General features: G+C 43.1%; 1 protein-coding gene across 4 annotated transcripts in view; it reads right to left on the bottom strand.

The window, feature by feature from the left end:
• Positions 1-18,841, bottom strand: part of FMO4 (flavin containing dimethylaniline monoxygenase 4) — a 38,778-nt gene extending 19,937 nt beyond the window's left edge. For 3 of the 4 annotated variants that reach the window (XR_006344919.1, XM_043923737.1, XM_043923741.1), the window contains exons 1-4: positions 18,497-18,841; positions 14,870-15,009; positions 10,394-10,582; positions 9,610-9,772 (exon numbers count right to left, since the gene is read on the bottom strand). Coding sequence is in view for 3 of the 4 variants with exons in the window: in XM_043923737.1 (XP_043779672.1) it covers positions 9,610-9,772; positions 10,394-10,582; positions 14,870-15,001 (484 nt within the window). In the remaining variant the exon portion in view is untranslated. Of the gene's footprint in view, positions 1-9,609; positions 9,773-10,393; positions 10,583-14,869; positions 15,010-16,681; positions 18,438-18,496 lie in introns of those variants that run through there. The other variant, XM_043923738.1, reaches the window with a different exon arrangement.
• Positions 18,842-19,097: the final 256 nt, after the last annotated feature.

Raw genomic sequence — 19,097 nt, 5'->3', positions numbered from 1 at the left:
TCCCAGCATCAGGGTCTTTTCCAATGAGTCAACTCTTTGCATGAGGTGGCCAAAGTATTGGAGTTTCAGCTTCAGCATCAGTCCTTCCAATGAACACCCAGGACTGATCTCCTTTAGGATGGACTGGTTGGATCTCCTTGCAGTCCAAGGGACTCTCAAGAGTCTTCTCCAACACCACAGTTCAAAAGCATCAATTCTTCAGTGCTCAGCTTTCTTCACAGTCCAACTCTCACATCCATACATGACCACTGGAAAAACCACAGCCTTGACCAGATGGACCTTTGTTGGCAAAGTAATGTCTCTGCTTTTTAATATGCTATCTAGGTTGGTCATCACTTTCCTTCCAAGGAGTACGTGTCTTTTAATTTCATGGCTGCAGTCACCATCTGCAGTGATTTTGGAGCTCAGGAAAATAAAGTCTGACACTGTTTCCACTGTCTCCCCATCTATTTCCCATGAGGTGATGGGACCAGATGCCATGATCTTAGTTTTCTGAATATTAAGCTTTAAGCCAACTTTTTCACTCTCCTCTTTCAATGAGAGGCTGTTTAGTTCTTCTTCACTTTCTGCCTTAAGGGTGGTGTCATCTGCATATCTGAGGTTATTATTTCTCCCAGCAATCTTGATTCCAACTTGTGCTTCTTCCAGCCTAGTGTTTCTCATGATGTACTCTGCATATAAGTTAAATAAGCAGGGTGACAATATACAGCCTTGACATACTCCTTTTCCTATTTGGAACCAGTCTGATGTTCCATGTCCAGTTCTAACTGTTGCTTCCTGACCTGCATACAGGTTTCTCAAGAGGCAGGTCAGGTGGTCTGGTATTCCCATCTCTTTCAGAATTTTCCACAGTTTATTGTGATCCACACAGTCAAAGGCCTTGGCATAGTCAATAAAGCAGAAATAGATGTTTTTCTGGAACTCTCTTGCTTTTTCAATGATCCAGCGGATATTGGCAATTTGATCTCTGGTTCCTCTGCCTTTTCTAAAACCAGCTTGAACATCTGGAAGTTCACAGTTCACGTATTGCTGACGCCTGGCTTGGAGAATTTTGAGCATTACTTTACTAGTGTGTGAGATGAGTGCAATTGTATGGTAGTTTGAGCATTCTTTGGGATTGCCTTTCTTAGGGATTGGAATGAAAACGGACCTTTTCCAGTCCTGTGGCCACTGCTGAGTTTTCCAAATTTGCTGGCATATTGAGTGCAGCACTTTCACAGCATCATCTTTCAGGATTTGAAATAGCTCAACTGGAATTCCATCACATCCACTAGCTTTGTTTGTAGTGATGCTTTCTAAGGCCCACTTGACTTCACATTCCAGGATGTCTGGCTCTAGGTGAGTGATCACACCATTGTGATTATCTGGGTCGTGAAGATCTTTTTTGTACAGTTCTTCTGTGTATTCTTGCCACCTCTTCTTAATATCTTCTGCTTCTGTTAGGTCCATACCATTTCTGTCCTTTATTGAGCCCATTTTTGCATGAAATGTTCCCTTGGTATCTCTTAATTTTCTTGAAGAGATCTCTAGTCTTTCCCATTCTATCGTTTTCCTCTATTTCTTTGCACTGATCACTGAGGAAGGCTTTCTATCTCTCCTGGCTATTCTTTGGAACTCTACATTCAAATGGGAATATCTTTCCTTTTCTCCTTTGTGAGAAGGAACTCACTACGGGCATATAATTGGTTCTCTGAGTCCATGGTCTCTTCTGGCGCGAGAAGTATAATCAGTTAGATAGTTGAGACCTGCTCGATCTGCACAATGAACAACCCCAACACCAGACCCCTCAGAGGCCCCCAGATAAGGCCTGTTCAGACCAGAAGAACATATCCTGGGGAAGACTGGCAGACTGATTTCACTGTCACGTTGGGCACTCTGCCCAGCAATTTCAGGTATCTCTTGGTGCAAGTAGACTCTTTTTCTGGGTGGATAGAAGCATTATTAGGGCTCCCCAGGTGGCACTAGTGGTAAAGAATCCGCCTGCCAATGCAGGAGGCACAAGAGATGTGGGTTCGATCACTGGGTCAGGAAGGTCCCCTGGAGTAGGAAATGGCAACCTGCTCCAGTATTCTTATCTGGAAAATTCCATGGACAGAAGAGCCTGGCGGCCTTCAGTCCCCAGGCCTGCAAAGAGTCAGACATGACTGAGCAACTGAGCATACACACACAGAAGCGTTATTAACAGAAATAATTCCTAGGTTTGGGCTCCGAGGGTCCTTTCTAAGCAATAATGATCCAGTACTTGTGTCTCAAATGATGAAAGGGATAATGAGTGTCGTGGGCAGACCCTGCTTTTAGCTTGGAGGCCTTAATTGTTGGAGAGAGTAGAAAGATCTAAACAGAGCTTGAAATGGGCCTTAGCCAAGCTGTGTCAGGAAGCTCAAGAAAACTGGATTAGGTAGCTTCCAATTGCTTCACTCCCTGTGTGGTTAGCCCCAAGGGATAAGTTAGAGTTAAGTGCATTTGAACTTTTTTGTGGTAGACCCACCCACTACCTCCCACCCCCCACCCCCCACCTCCCACCCCCCATCCCCCACCCCCCAAGCCCCAGAGAAGGGAAAACAACTTGAAATGGAACAACTCAAGTATGCCCGCCAGGGAGGTAACCAGGTGATTACCCCACCCATCGACCTGGCTCTCTACCCATTCTGGTTAAGAGACTGGGTGCTTCTAAAAACCTGGAAAACTAGCAGCCTGCAAGACCAGCTCAGTCCTAAGTCGAAGAGACCCCACTTGGTGATCCTAACACCCACACTCTGCCCTGAAGTTGCAGGGTATCACCCTGTGGGCACATCACCCTTGAGTGACGAGGTTCCCGAGCCCCAACCTGTGGAAGGACACCCTGGGGCAACAGACCCCTCCCCCACTACTCAATTGAACCTCTCTCTGATCTGAAGCTTCTCTTCCAGAAAACAACAAAGTGTGACCAGGAAAACTCAGGCCACAGCAGTGAGCCTCCACATTGGGGGATGCTTGCCTACAGGCAAAAGACCTAGATACTTGCATTTTAAGGAAAAATTTGCTCTTGCTAATACTTGGGCCATGTATGTTCAATTGTCTGGTGTCCTCTGTCTCCAAAAGGTTAGACAAATTGTCGCTCAGTGATACGAACAGTTAGGGTTGAGGCCTGGTGACCATCAGCACATCTAAAGGCAGCTGGGAAGAAGCTCTGGTCCTCCACTCGGGGTTGTGAGGGTGCCTGGAATTAACAGGAAGCAATCACAGAAGACAGATCTGAGCCCCTAATGCCCCTCAAGGATGAGGAACAGGACAAAAGACAGAGGAGGGATGTGTGGTTGGCAGAGCCCATTCTGGGTGATAAAGTCTAATCTTGTTTTCCTCTCCTTTATGCTTAGTCTAGTGTCACTTGCTCACAGGGTGCCACATGCAGAGGCCTCACACCTGGCCCTTTGGACCCAAGTTCCTAGTATGAAAAGGGTTTCCCCAGTGGCTCAGATGGTAAAGAATCTGCCTGCAATGTGGGAGACCCCATTTCCATCCCTGGGTCCAGAAGATACCTTGGAGGAGGGCATGGCAACCCACTCCAGTATTCTTGCCTGAAGAATCTCATGGCCAGAGGAGCCTGGTGGGCTACAGTCCATGGGGTCACACAGAGTTGGACACTACTGAGCGGCTAACACACTCCTAAACTGTGCAGATTCCTCAGCACCGGGGTGTTCGCAGAAGCGTGTGCACATCACTGAATTAAAAATGTTGGGGGTGGTGGGCCTGGTGCAGGAACGCTGCTCCGCCCTGCAATCTGGAGCTGGAGCCTGAACATCATGCCTGCACCTGTCTGGCGAGAACTCTGCCCCCTCCCCACTACAGAACACTACAAAGCAGCCCTGCCCACGGTTGTTCCTGGAGAGCTATTCTCTAGAGCCAGATCGCACTCCTCTCCATTCTCCAATCAAAGAGTAAAGCCTCCTGTGCTTCTGAACTGAATTTGGTCTCTAGGCTCCAAGCAACCACCAGGCAGGAGGACCCTTCTTGGGGACCAGCTAGAAAGTCACAGATGCAGCAATGGAAATTATGAGAGGTGGCAGAGGGAACAACAGCCATGGGGCCAGCGACCTTCAGACTCATTGATCGGTGAGATGACAAAGAATCAGAAAGGGGGCTCTGCACTTTAGAGGACTCCTCAGCCTCTCACCCTAACACTTCAAGTACTTTTGCAATTTTCATGTAAAAAGATGAAACTGTCTCCTCACCTTATCATTCTCCAGTCACTGATTCATTCATTTACTCAATTATATCTATTGAAGAGCTACTATATAAAACACAGTGTTTTAATTGGGAGTCTTTGCCTGCTGAGGACCCCAAAGCTGAAAACTAAATGCAATAGTTACCACATTTCTAGGGCCCTGCTAAAACAGCTAGGCAGAATTTGCAAAGAAGGTGTATGCAGACCAGTTCTGTGATCCTTAGCCCCTTACTCACTTTCAAGGATTGAGTCGAAGTGGCCAGAGGTTGGAAATAGGAGACTTTCAGGAAAGGATTTAAAGTGCTGTTGCATTTTCGGTCCCCTTGACATGAAGCCAGATTTGAGGGGCTTCCGGGAGACCTCTGTGTGACCTCGACCCTTGGAATCTATGGAGCACATAGAGACTGGTGTGCGACCCAGGCTTGACAGGTGTGACAGCAGTTGCCTGCAAGGGGTGGTGGAAAAACTTGCTGTGCTGGTAGCAAGTTTTTCATTTAACTGCTGACAGTGTGGAATGCATGTTTCATGTGGACCAGATGAAAGCTGTGTAGGAGAGAGCCTGTCTGATGACAGTTTGAAGGGACTTTGCACATGGTAGCCATCTGGACTGGCAATGAGACCTTAACCTAGTTTGTATGGCGATGACCTGGGGAGGAGTTAGGGTTGAAGGACTTGTCAACTGGGCAGCCCCAGAGTGCTTGGTCTATTAACAGGGGCTGCACTGAGAGATCCCTAGTAGTGGGACTGGTTAGTCTCTGGAGCAGACCCTTGGAGAGAACCCCACAAAGCATGGATCCTAAACACCGCCGAGGCCTGAAAGAACTAGCACCTCATTGGTGCCAGTCAATAAAGAACTTTCCTGCCCCTGTACTTCTTCATGTCCTTACCCTGACTTCAATTCTGGAAGTGCCAGAGACTAGAGCAGGTGGGCAAAGGACTTGCAGGAGGAAGAGAGTCAGAGGAACAGAGAAGAAAGCCAGAGGAAAGAGAGTAGCCAGGTACACCATCTCTTTCCACGGCCGCAGTCAGCAAAGAGCAGGCACTGGCTGAGGAAGGGGAGAAACCTCACCATTACAGGTAACTGCACGTTTTTACGATTACACCACATAGAATATTTCACTTATAAAAATGAGAAGTTGGGGGAATTCCTTGAAGGTCCAGTGGTTAGGACTCTGTGCTTCCACTACAGCGGACACGGGTTTGATCCCTGCCCCTAGTTAAGGAACTAAGAGTCTGCATGCTGTGTGGCATAGACAAAAAAAAAGATGATAGAGGACTGTTTATTATTTGAGAGTGAGCAGAAAATTGGTGGGAATGGCCTGCACTTGCAACCAAGGGCAGGAGAAGGACAAGCCCCACAGATGAGTCCTGCAGGCCCATCACGAGACAAAACACAATTGGTTAACAACTGTACCTTACATGACCTATACTTTCAACATTGTACAACTCAAGGTACTGTTTCCTGTTTTAGGCTTAGGAGATGTGAGGATAAAAGGCAGTCTCTAAACTCAAGGAGTGCATCCTTGAGCAAGAAATAGGTAAATAGACAATAGCTAACTAACATTTATTCAGCCCTTACTAGCAAGTCCCAGACACTCTGCTAAGGACTTTATATATGTTAATTAATTTAAACCTCACAGCAACCTTACAAGGTAAACAATATTATGATTCAGTTTTACTAATGCTGCGAAAAAGGCACAGAGAGGTTAAGCAACTTGCCAAGGCCATACAGTAAGTAGCAGTGCCTGGAGAAGTCAGGTCATCTGCCCCTGGAGCTCAGCAGACAAGCATGCTACTATACTGTTTCACAGAACCGGAGGTGTTACAATGGCTCCAAAGGGGCATCAGCCTGGACTGAACCAGGGCAGGCATCCTGGAGGAGGTGAATTTTTTTCCCCAAAGAATGCCATTAGAAAGATGATTAGGAATTTGAAAAGGGAAGCACTAGAGAGTGTCAAGAAGCGGGAAAAGCCTGTGCCCCAAATGCATTAGAGAGTGGGGCTTCAAGCCATTTACTGGGGTTTGGCTGGAGAGAAGCTTGCTGAAGGCTTGACTTTGGTTCATAGATTTTGTGTGTACCTAACACAATGCTTTTCAAATAATAGATTCTCCGTAATTGCCTATTTGAGTAGGGCACCCAAGAAAAAGTGTAGCATGCATAGGTAATTCTGAATCAATGATTATGTCAATAATGCATTGCCCTTCCCTCCAAAGGAATCTACTTGGTAAATCAAGAAATTCAGAAAAAGGGGGTCTGCTGAGGGATCTAAGGCTTGGCTTGCCTTGTCACCAAGTATCTCTGGAGTACTTTGCTACTGTGGTTTATTCACCTTATCCTTATCCCCCTAATGTTATATGTTGGAAAATGCTTAGCGACTACCTTAGGAGAAGGAAGACCAGGCATTTGAAGTCCGGGTACACCACTGACAAAGTTCAATGACATTTGTTAATACTTGATTAAATATAACTAGGCATTTGTGATCATTAACCTGTAACTAATGATTACCACTGATGTGTGTTTAAAGAGTCACTCTTACACAACTTCTGAGTGTGGGAGAGAGAAGAGTGATGAGACGTGACCTGCAGAACGGGACTTTGTGCTCCCTGTACTGTAATTCCCGTGTGGGCTCTGGGAGGATACAGCTTTCTGAGGTTATAACTTAACTAAGAGGGAGAAACACTTCTTAATCTAGGGAATCACATGTTTCTTTCAGGCAATTTTCAGATAGTGGATAATAACTTACAAAAAGGGTCATGATTCATAACAGTAGTAGCTGTTGTTTACAGAGAGTTTATTGTGGGCTCTGTATTACAGTGTTTTATTTTTAAATTTTGTTTATAAAAATTTTTATTGGAGTATAGTTGCTTTACAATGTTGTTAGTTTCTACCTTACAGCTAAGTGAATCAGCTATGTCATGTCATGTGAAAGTCGCTCAGTTGCCCCATGAACTGTAGCCCGCCAGGCTTCTCTGTCCATGGAACTTCCCAGGCAAGAATACTGGAGTGGGCTGCCATGCCTTCCTCCGGGGATCTTCCTGACCCAGGGATAGAACCCATGTCTCTTACGTCTCCTGTACCGGCAGGCGGGTTCTTTACCACTAGTGTCACCTGGGAAGCCCAAATCAGCTACACATATACCCCTCCTTTTTGGATTTCCTTCCCATTTAAGTCACCACAGAGCATAGAGGAAGCTATGCAGTAGGTTCTCATTAGTTGTCTATTTTATATATAGTATCAACAGTGTATATATGTTGATTTCAATCTCCCAATTCATCCCACCCCCTTTTTCCCCCTTGGCATTTTAAAATATCTAAAACAAGAGCAACAACAGTAATAAAGCAAGCCAGTGTTCTGGGAAACAATCATGTTTGGCATATAATGTTTTGAAGGACCCAAGAAGGAGCCAAAATTATTTATTAGATTTTAGGGTCTCATGGTTGTATTGGTCTAGCCCAAGTATGAGGAGGCCTTGTTGTATCAGTGTCAAATCTTAGAATCTGCACACAGGAAACAGATTTACATTCTGTTTCTGCCTGCCATTCACCAACTATGTGCAATATTTTGGGTTATTTTTTCTTTTTTTTTTGGGTTATTTTTTCCTTTGGGGCTATATATTTCATAGTCTTTCACATTTAATCCTCATCAATATTCTGAAATGGGAATTTGCATTTCCACTTTGCGGAGGCTTAGACAGTATGTTTATCCAAGATTATGCAAATAGCGCCAGGGTCTGGATCCAGAACTTTGTTCATAACCATTATGCTAAATGCTATTTATCCAGGGCCATTGTCTGCAGGGAACCATTGTTGTTATTGTTTGGTCGCTGAGTTGTGTCTGACTCAGCAAACCGGAACTTCCCAGAAACCTTACACCATATCCACTCACCAAGGTGCCTCACTCTGGCAGCATGGAGGAAATTGGGATTATCTGTCCTGTTGTCCCATGTAACAGACTCTTCTAAAGTCTGGTCATAAACCAAACCCCCCCTCAGGATAAGTCTCTAAAATCAGTATGTGTGAGTTTCTTCCTTCACCAGTATCTGGGTTTTAGCGCAAAACAGAGGGGGACCTCAGTATTTCTATTACAATAATTCCTCCCCTACCTCTTTGAGGTCATTAAAGTTTTCCCCATAGAAACATTGTTATGAGTCAGTTATATATTCCTTTAGTACAAGGTGATTGTCTGTTTAGCCCCTAGATTAGTAGCAAGCCTGAAGCTGGCCCACAATTTACAACATTGCTTCTTTGCAAAATTATATATTGAAGTCTCCCTCCATCCCTAACACATTTAAAAAATAGAATATCTTGTTAATTTGAGATTAGGTTCACCAGATTTATTTCATTTTTTATTGGCTAAGATTTGCAAATGTTCTTTACATCTTCCTTTCTTAACAGTTCTTTTCATTCCCCAGAGAAGTTTCAAAAATTCATAGTCCACTGCCTTTAGGGCCACTTATAAGTAACAGAAGAGTAGCTTTACTATATTTTAGTAATCCTCATTTGACCTCAAAAGATCGAGTTTTGCCAATTGTGAGTATATTAAAAAGAATGCGCTATTGAATCAAAAGCATTTACAAAGGGGAATTTCTAAAACTGCTTTGTGTGGATAGTTTAGGAGATGGATGGATTATTATTGTGACGATTTTCTTAAAAAATTAATTGATTTTATTTTTGGCTGCGCTGGATCTTCATTGCTGCTGGTGGGCTTTCTCTAGTTGCGGTGAGAGTGGCTACTATCTGATGCAGTGCACAGGCTTCTCATTGCGGTGGTTTCACTTGTTGTGGAGCCTGGGCTCTAGATGCATGGGCTTTAGTAGTTGTGGTCTGTGGGCTTTTAGTTGCCCCACAGCACATGGGATATTCCTGGAGCAGGGATCAAATCCATTCCCCTGCATTGGCAGGCAGATTCCCAACCACTGGACCACTAGGGAAGTCTGCAAAAGATTATCTTGAAGGGTGACAATATTTCTTTATGTGTATAATTTCTGGGATAGTTCCTAAAAAAGAATTCTGTCAAATTTCCTTATACTGTCACTTCCTTTAAGTTATTGAATTTCAGTTCACTTCTGATTCAAATGACCTGTAATTTAATGATAAAATTCAAAGCCTATCCTTTTTCATGACAGATCTGATGGTTTTGAGCCCTATGTGATCACTAAACTTGAATCAGACAGGCATGATAAAACTTAAATGATAACATCAGCATTTATAAGTACATAATAAACCCTGATACCTGTATCGTGCTTCAGTCTTTCAAAGTTATTTGGTACATATTATTTCTGAGGGTGAACATAAAGTTGTCTAGAATCATGAGAAAGTATTTCCGATTACAAATCAGTAACTTCCAGTAGAACCCGGAAGAGCAGGCATGCCTCCTTCTACTCTCAGCAGGAGAAATGACTCACCAGGAAATGACTCGAGAGGTAAACGAGGATTCAGGAAGTGTCCAGTGCAAACCATGACAGCATCAAAGACAGCTCTGACCTGCCTCCCCTCTGTCTCTGTGACAACATCCCATTGACCAGTTTCAGAGAAGTCAGGACGCTTTGTTATGCTGCGCACGGTGGTCTGAAAGCAAAAGACAGACACTCGTTTTCCACCAGTCATCTTGGGACTTCATGCAATGACTGTATGGTAACCGTGTTTGTTATTTCAAGTGGGTCAAGTGAGTCTCATGTTAGAAGGCCTTTCAATATTGCTTTATCTTCTCCCTAGAGAAGTTAAATAACTTGTGCAAAGTCTCAAAAGTGGTCATAAAGATTAGGACCCAAAAGATCTGAATGACTGCACTGAAAGGAAGAAACATTCAGTTTTTATTTCTGGTGAGAAAATGAGTTAAAATACTGAATGTTGGAAAAATTTAGGAAAATGAGTTTTGACCCATTATAATTTCTGTGGTTCAGACTTCTAGTTATTTCTTTCTAATGGGTTTCATGAACAAAATCCATTTTTCCTTTCTTCTGAAAAAAATTCTAAATTTCATCCTGAATGAGACTTTGGATTTAGAGAAGGAACCAGGAAATTCAGTATTTTAGTGACTTCAGTAAAACATGAACAGCAGGATTATTATCTGCCTTATTCATATAGAGAGAAAATTAGGAAGAAGTTTTCTTAGGCATCCCATTTCAATTAGATTGGTGAATGGGCCAGCCCCTATTCATTGACCTTCCATAACCCAAGCCATCTTACCTTAAACCGAATGTATTTCAGAAGGTCAAAGTACTCAGCAAACTCTTGGAGGTAGTTCCAAAATTTTTCTTGGTTCATGAAATTAGGATAATCTTCTTGGAAAGGGAAGTCACTGTAACATGACATTTCTTTGCAGACATTTGTCACTAGCGACTTGTAGACCCTAGTCATCCCATCTTCAGAAGTTTCCTGTGTAAAAGCACAGTTAACTTGATGGGGTGGGCTGAGGGGGATAGGAGGAAGAGAACAGAGATCACCAGCAGCTAGCTTTCCATGTGTAATTCCAAAGAGTTTCTGGAAAATTTAGCATTGGATCCCCTTGCTATAGATGTCAAAAATCACTGGTGGGGTTGGAATTGTTAAATATAATATCTTCGTCAAACTACAAAGAAGCTAACAAAATTTAACAGGGCTCTGCAGGACTAACACTGTCTTTAAACAGTTCCATGAACGTGGGCCCATGGTCCATCTTGCTTATCTTCTTCTTCCCTTGCCATGATTACTCCCTCCTCTTGGGCTCTGGGCCTCTTCTTCTTGCCTTTGCTTAAGGAATTCCTCACAAAGTTTTCTAGTTATTGTCTATGTATATGTTCAATCACTCTCTCTTTATTGAGTCCTTCCCATCCACACTTAAAATATTGAAGACTCAAAATTTCAAAACAATCCCCCCCTTTCAACTTATATTGAAGGAGGAAACAGAACAGGCTCCATCTTGAAAGCAGGACTCCATCTTGGGCCGGACTGTGGACTCTGAGCTCTATGCCCAGTATCTATGGAAACGACATACCAGCTGGAAAACCAGACCCCCAGATGGAAGAGCCCCAGGGCTCATACCTAGACTCTCCATGCCTAAAAGAATACCCTAATTATCTGTGAAACTGAATAGAATCATAAATTCTATTATGCTTATTGGGGTATGACCACAGGCCTATTGATAATTGTCTACTGTTAACTACCTAGGCTTAAGGCATATGGATGATGGGTTAACTTTGTATCTTTCTTTTCCTTTGTTCAGACTAGTTTCAGGGAATTTGGGGAGGTGGGTTTGGACACATATACTTAGGGTATATAAGGTTTTCACAAAAACTGGTCAGGGTCCTTGGCTAAGAGAAGACTCTGCCTCGGGCCCACCAGTGTAATAAACTGCACTCCACTATTGTGTTGTCCTTCTGAGTGAATTTGTTTCCTGGAATGTGTGGCTACAACAATATCCTCTTACAACCATGTCTCTCTCTGTCTCATTTCAATCTTCATGAAGGGGTCATCACACACTGACAGCCTCTGTTTTCTCCTGGACTCCTCAACTCCTTGTCTAATCTTGGTCTTTGCCACCCAAAAACAAAACAAAAAGACCTATATTAAAGACACTAATGAACTTGTTCAAAGCTAATCTCCATTTCTTCTTCAAGTCTCTTTCTTTGCCATAACATTCTCTAAGAAGCTTTCCATAACCCTATAGATCTTCACAAGGTAGCTGTTGTACCTGCTGCCCCAACCTAGTACCCTGTACTTTGGGCACAGAATTGATTACACTGCATTGCAAAGATCTGTTTACAGTTTCTGTTCCCCACTAGATTCTAAGGAGGGTTGGGGCCTTGTCTACCTTGTTCCCTGTGTGTCCTGGGAGAGGGACATCACAAATACTTGAATGAATGAAAATGAATATTACCATTGCGTTTTTGGAAAAAAAAATATGTGTATGACTAAAAGAAATTACATCAAAATTTAAATAGTGGTAATTTATTTAGTGCTCATGAGTATTGATATTATATTTAATTTATATTTTTTCTTTTCTTTTTTTTGGCCATGCCTCATGGCATATGGGATCTTAGTTTCCCAACCAGGGAATGAAACCATGCCCCTTGCAGTGGAAGTGTGAAGTCTGAATCACTGGACTGCCAGGGAAGTCCTGTATTTTTCTTTTAACAAATATTATTTTTTATTTTTACTTTTTTTTATTGGAGTATAGTTGCTTTACAATGTTGTGTCAGTTTCTGCTGCACAACAAACCGAATCAGTCATATATACACTCACACCCACTCTTCTCTCGATTTCCTTCCCATTTAGGTCATTACAGAACATTGAGTAGAGTTCTCTGTGCTATACAGTAGCAATATTATTTTCTAAAATTAGTTTATATCACTGTATAATAGGAGAAGGAAACCAAGCCAACCATAGGGTCAAATAGCAGAAGGTACACAAACCAGACCGAATATTTTTTTCCATACTGACATTTGGTGGCTTGATGAGGCCCACAGTACACCAGAAAAAAAATTTTTTTCCCCCTAGTACACTATGGGCTTCCCTGGTGGCAAAGAATCTGCCTGCAATGTGGGAGAACTGAGTTCGGTCCCTGGGTTGGAAAGATCCCCTGGAGGAGGGCATGGCAACCCACTCCAGTATTCTTGACTGGAGAATCCCCATGGACAGAGGAGCCTGGCGGGCTACAGTCCATAGAGTCACAAAGAGTCGCACATGACTGAGTGACTAAGCACAGCACAGTACACTATAATCCTAGAGGTGTGGTCATTTACATACATTTGCTTATTCTGTTTTCTTCATCATCCATCCAAGACTGGCAAATGCCACTTCCTCCATGCAGTCTTCCCTCATTCATACCAGTGTGAAGTACCTCCCCAGCCCTGAGCTCCTGCTAAATGCTGCTCTTCTCTTCCCCCTGAAGCATTTACTATTTGGGCCTCCATCTTTTGACACCTTATACCCTACCAGGGGCAGATCCCTTTATTCCCACTGAAGACCCTGATATTCCCAGTAACCAGGACCAATTCTGGCCAGAGGCATGTGTGAGAGGGTAGCAGGCAGGAAGGCTAGGGGTCTCCAAATGGAGGAAATAGGCTGTAAATGTCAGACGTCTTTTATCTCTCTCTTAAGCGGCAGGAGGAAACAAACTACATGTGACAGATTTTTTCCCTTTCTCTATACAAAATTGAAAGGAGATTTCCTTTAAAATTCTGTGTTGCCATGACAACACCTGGTTCCACCTGAACTTAACTTTTTTCAAACCTTGAGCTAACCAATGCAGTTTTTCTTACGGAAATATTTTTCTTAAGTTATGTTAATGAACTATATTTACCCTAGACTCTGTCTTTCTTCAAGTCAGTTTGCCTAAGGCTCAGAACCTACGTGAACAAGCCAGTATGTTTTATTCATGCAAATGTTCTCTTAAGCTATGTTAATGAGACTATGTATTTGCCTGGAAACCTGCCTTTCTTCAAGATTCACGCCAATCATTTTATGGCCTGGGACAACTCACCTTGTGCCAATGTTATCTCAAAATGCATGTTGTGGGTGAGGGGCCTGGTGCCAGTCTCTGAGTTTTGAGACATTTCCTTTCTCTAACTAGCAACGTGCTAGTAGCTATATAACTTCCTGCTAACGACTAGCAGGGGGACACGCTTTCTTCCCCCTTCTGATGTCTATGTCAGAAGCTTTCTCTCTTTCTTTTATACTTTAATAAAACTTTATCACACAAAAGCTCTGAGCAATCAAGCCTCGTCGCTGGCCACGGATTGAATTCCTCTCCTCTGAAGGCCAGGAATCTCAGCGTCTTTCACGGCTCAGCAACAACCTTTCATATGGCATTTAGCCATTTCCAGCCCTACTTCCTGATGCTCAAGTCACCTACTGGCTGGCGGAACCTCGAGCATATGCCCTAGGCTGCACATTCCACTCTTAAGAAGAGAAATAGTGCCTGGGTTCTTCTTCTTCTGATAATGTAAAAACCACCCCCTAGACCTAACAAGGTCTGGATTCTAGCCTTTTCCCTTGCCAATTCTCTTCCAAAAGACATGAACAATGCCTTGGGGCTGGGGCTCCACCCCCTGATGCCAACTTCTGTCCTTCTTAAGGTGCCATCTGCTTCACATTCACCAATGAGATTCAGCTTACCTAACGTGACACTCTGCTACTTTGTCTTAGAATGTTCATGGTCCAGAAATCATCGTAACTTCCAATCCTATGTTTGTGTATCAGACTTAACTCTTTCTTCCTCTTTCCTCCAAATTCTCTTGTCCCTACCCTGCCAGTTCTCCAAGTGCATCACCTATCAGGCTGCATCCTGCATGGGGTCAGCAGGACACCATACACAAAGTTGTGATGCTGCAATGAGCTGCTCCCTTAATGATCACCATGTGTGGGTGCTCAGTCATGTCCATCTCTTTTGAGACCCCATGGACTCCACTGTCCACCAGGCTCCAGCCCATCAGGCTCCTCTGTCCATGGGATTTCCCAGGCAGATACTGGCATGGGTTGCCATTTCCTTCTCTGGGGGATCTTCCCTGACCCAGGGATCGAACCCTCATCTCTTTCTTTGGTAAGCGGATTCTTTACTACTGAGCAACCAGGGAAGCACTTTATGATCGATCACCAGATAGACTACAGCCACCGTGCGTGGGCAGGGACAAGGCAAATGGCCAGATTATGGTTGGTGGAGGTGGGAGGGTATGAACTACGCACAGTAAACTTCCACAGTCCGCCGATGTCACTACTTCTTTCAAAGCAGATGGGCTCCAGGTCTTCATCTAAGCAGCATTTGATGGAGGACAGGCCACTCACACCAGCTCCGATCACTGCAACTCGCTTGGCCATGCTGTGTTCTGTATGATACAGATTAAGCAGAGCTTCTTTATATGACAAGGAGCCCTTGTCACAGAATTCAACTTTCACAATGATATAGATACCCTCCTTTTGTCTCTGAGCTGAGGCAGAATCATATTTTGGCTAAATATGAAGGCTCTGAAATCAGACTGTTTCAGTTTAGATGCTGGATTCATTTATTTACAGTATGATCTTGGGCTAGTTGTTTATTCTTTCTGTGCCTCAGTTTTCTCATCAGTATAATGAGAGTGGAAATAATAATGCCTATCTAAAATAGGCATTGTCCTGAAATTAAATGACTGAGATATGTTGGAAAGGTTGTAGAAGTGTGTCTGCTACATAGTAAGTACTCAGTTAAATTTTGCTCTTATTACTATCTAGTTTAGCCAAGACCTAGCACCAAATATTTAATTAGCATTCATTTCCCACTTCTCTAACGACTCCTTCCTTTCCTCTCTTCTTTCTGGAAAAGGCAGCTCACACAGATAAAATTTATCAACATTTGGGAACACACAGATAGACACACCTGTTGCTTCCTTTGGATTGAGGAGTAAAAGGTCTTCATCCCCTTAAGATTTTATATTCCCTCAGTATTAAAAACACTTTGCTATCACCTAACCCTTCTAAAATCCTAGGAACTGCAACCAGCAAAAATGTTCATTTTTATTCAAAGCATCTAAAGTCCTAAAGAGTAGCTAGTCATGGGTCATGTCCAGTAGCAAAAAAGATACTACATGAATTGAGGGGAAGTTCTTAACTTTGAACAATGAAAGCTTAACTGACCGTAATACAGAACTAAGTCCCCAAGGAAATCCATATGGCATATTCTAGAGACCAAGATGAGATCACATGGAAATGGGGATGTTATCCTTGTCAGGAAAGATTGGAGGAAGCATGAAGGTGTTATGACAGTTTATATCAGGTTTTAAAATTGTAGTTTTGGGCTTATGCAGGTATCAACATACTGTTTTTTTTTTTTTTTTTTTTTTTATCAGATGGGTTAATACTAAGTTAATTCCAGCGAATCAGGTTTGTCACATGGAGGGCTTTGAAGTGTCAGGTGGACTCAGGTGTAACTGCTGAGTTTTTGAACATGACTTAAAGCCAGTCTGCTAGTAAGACGCTGAGTCGAGAGAGACTCTAGATATCTGAGTATGAGTCTGGATGTGCACATCTCACTGGGGTGAGAGTCTGAAGTGTCCCGAGATTCCTGCTACTGAGCCTCTTCCCTCATTTGAGCTCAGGTTTGCTGCCATGCTTTCTGGGTGGGTTTGCGGTGGGGGGTTTATCCTCAGGGCTTTGCAGTTTCTCTCTAGCCAAATCAGAGCCCCCAGGCACAAGAAGAGTGTCAGTAAAGGAGATGGTTGGGGGAAATGGGCTCTGGATTGGTTGGTTTGGATTCAAAAAGTCACCCTCCCAGGAGGGAAGTTTACTACCTCAAGGAGCTGGCTAAGCCAGGGAGCAGCAGTCCCTAAGGCATCAGCAAAGCCTTAACTGTCAAAGCATCAAAATATAGAAAATAAAGAGGTATGGTTAATACAAGTGAGAAAGGGGAAAGCGCTGGGAAGAAAATAAAAAATAAAAGGACCCCTAGGCACAAAGACAAAGGGAGTTAGTGACTTTACAGAGGGCAGAAGAAGACTTCTGAGCCCTTGGACCTCTCAGACTTACCTGGTTCCAGAGGGACTTGCAGGAAGGATCAGAGGGCTTTTCCAGGCTTGCCTGTTTCAAAATCTTACTTGCCGTCCTTCCCTTTGCAAGGTTGAGAACTTCCTGCCTGGCTTCATTATTTACAACAAAATTTACACTCTTCCCTCCCTGAGACTTTTGGTTTATTTAGGAGTCTCTTTTTGATTTTGGAAGAGTTGGGTAGTCTGCAGTAAGAATGGACCCTGGAGGCAGCAAAACTGGGTTTGAACTCTGTCTCTGCAACTGATGGGCCATGTGCCCCCCAAACAACCCACTTACACACTTCAAGATGTACTGTTTGCAAATAAGAAACACAGTCACATGGAAGGATTGTTTGAGTCTGAAACTGTGATAATAATTACACAAAACTGCCTAGCACCAAATATTTACTCAGAATTCATTTCCCACCTCCCTAACTATTCCCTCCTTTCCTCTCTTCTTTCTGGAGAAGACATCTCACACAGATAAAATTCATCAGCAAGTTTGGAAACACATAGGCAAACACACCCATGGCTTCCTTTGGTCTAGATAGCTAGTAAAAGGTCTAGATAGCTTTTAATCAGAAACAAATGGCCTCCCCCGATAAGAACACATACATTTCCAGGGCACGAGGGAGAAGTCTGGAATTGGCAGATCTCACTGTGCTCTGTTTTTGCAATAATAATAAGAAAGAAATAGTTGTTAAGTGATCTGGTTAAAATGCAAAATGTGCTGCAGTGAATAGACTGGTAGCAAATTAATTCACTCCACACGTGTACTCTATGTAACTCTAAGGGCAGATACTGAGCCAAGTTTTGGGGCCCCCAGAATGATTAAGAATCAGTGAGTAAAAAACAGTAATAAATACAGACCCAGTGACTATCCACAAGAAGATGCCACTATATAGACAGAGGCTGACACGCATGATATCAGGCAATATGTCTTGTAATAGCAGCATGCTCTGGGTACAAATGCTTGAAGACACTCTTGGGCTGCTTAGCTATGCCTGGAGACCTAGCTAGAGATACATACTGGGCTGTGTTTTTCCTGAGCAAAAACACCCAAGTGCCAAATAATTGATGCCCCAAATAGATGTAAATTGAAAGGCAGGGGAGACTACTGCAGGCCTGATGGGTCAGGAGGACAGGTGTGCTAAGCTCTTTGCAAACTGTAAGAATGTGCTATAAACGTAAGGTCCATTGCTGATATTTCGTTGCTGATATTTCGTTCCTTAATAGAAAAAGCCCTAATCTACTGAGTTGGAATTTTGAACAACAAGAAGACCCTATCCCATATCTGACACACCATAAAATGTAGCAGTCATTTTTGAGACATGGAGAGACTTGGATGATTAGCAAATCATACAGTTGATTATGATTTATATGAGTTTGGACTTCAATCTGTTTATATTTCTTATTATATCACTCTAACAGTGTTCTTCCTTTGCTACCGTATTTCCAAATGTGACACTTGTGGAATATTTTGTGTTTCTCAATGACAGGCAATTCCATCTCATCCAAAAGATGAAATCAGAAAGGAGCCTGGAATCACAGACAGTCCCACAGTTCTGTTATTCTCACCACATCTTCCTTCCGGGTGGCTTCTCCCTTTCATAACTTTGTTTCTTTAAGAAGTTCCTTTGCTTCCTGGTTTTCGCCCTAATTCTGCTGCCTTAACCCTAATCAAGAGACTCTCCAAAGACAGGATCACGCTTATCTCTAAGGAGTGCACTCACTTACCAAGGGGAATATTTACCCTCTGTGAAAGCAGCTTCTGGAAACATTTCCCCATTAAAAGGAAAAAATCCAGGAAACTTACCTTGCTGGCACAGAGCAGGTACTTTTACAAATTATTTCTCAAAGCCAATAGCCAATGACAGTGTTTGTCTTTAAAACACAACAAAAAAAATTCCGAACGCAAACTCTTTGCTCTAAAAGAAAATAAAAAATAAAGGAATGCTGACTTTAATCAAAGTGCTCTTGGTTTAAAACAAAAACCTGCCGTTTTTCCTGTCATGCTGATGACAGCTGAAAATATACTCGCTGAGGGAAAAGAAAGTTGTGTAGGGCACCAGTTGAAACTTCCGTGATCTCGAGGGAGGGCTCAATGACGAATTAGAAGAGAGTTGTCGGATTGGAAAGCCACAAGCGACTTCTGCCCCTTTCCCCCACCCTCCTAAACGTCACAGTTCCGACGGAGCTCTAAACTTAAACGGAGCACGTGGTGAGCGACTGCTCTTCTCACGGTAGCCTTTAGAGGGCGCCAAATCAGCCCAAACCACAATCGCCAGTGAATCGGGCGTTCTGCTTAACTAAATTCTGACTCTTGAATTAGTCTCTTGAACTATTATAGGAGCTGTCCATAGGAGAAGGCCAATTATGTGACTATTGTGTCATCAAGTTCTCCCAAGTAGGGTTAG

The sequence above is a fragment of the Cervus elaphus genome, chromosome 14 (genome assembly GCF_910594005.1).
Source record: "Cervus elaphus chromosome 14, mCerEla1.1, whole genome shotgun sequence".
NCBI classification, from domain to species: Eukaryota; Metazoa; Chordata; class Mammalia; order Artiodactyla; family Cervidae; genus Cervus; species Cervus elaphus.
Note: the sequence above shows the minus strand (reverse complement) of the source record. Positions and strands in the feature narration are given on the sequence as shown.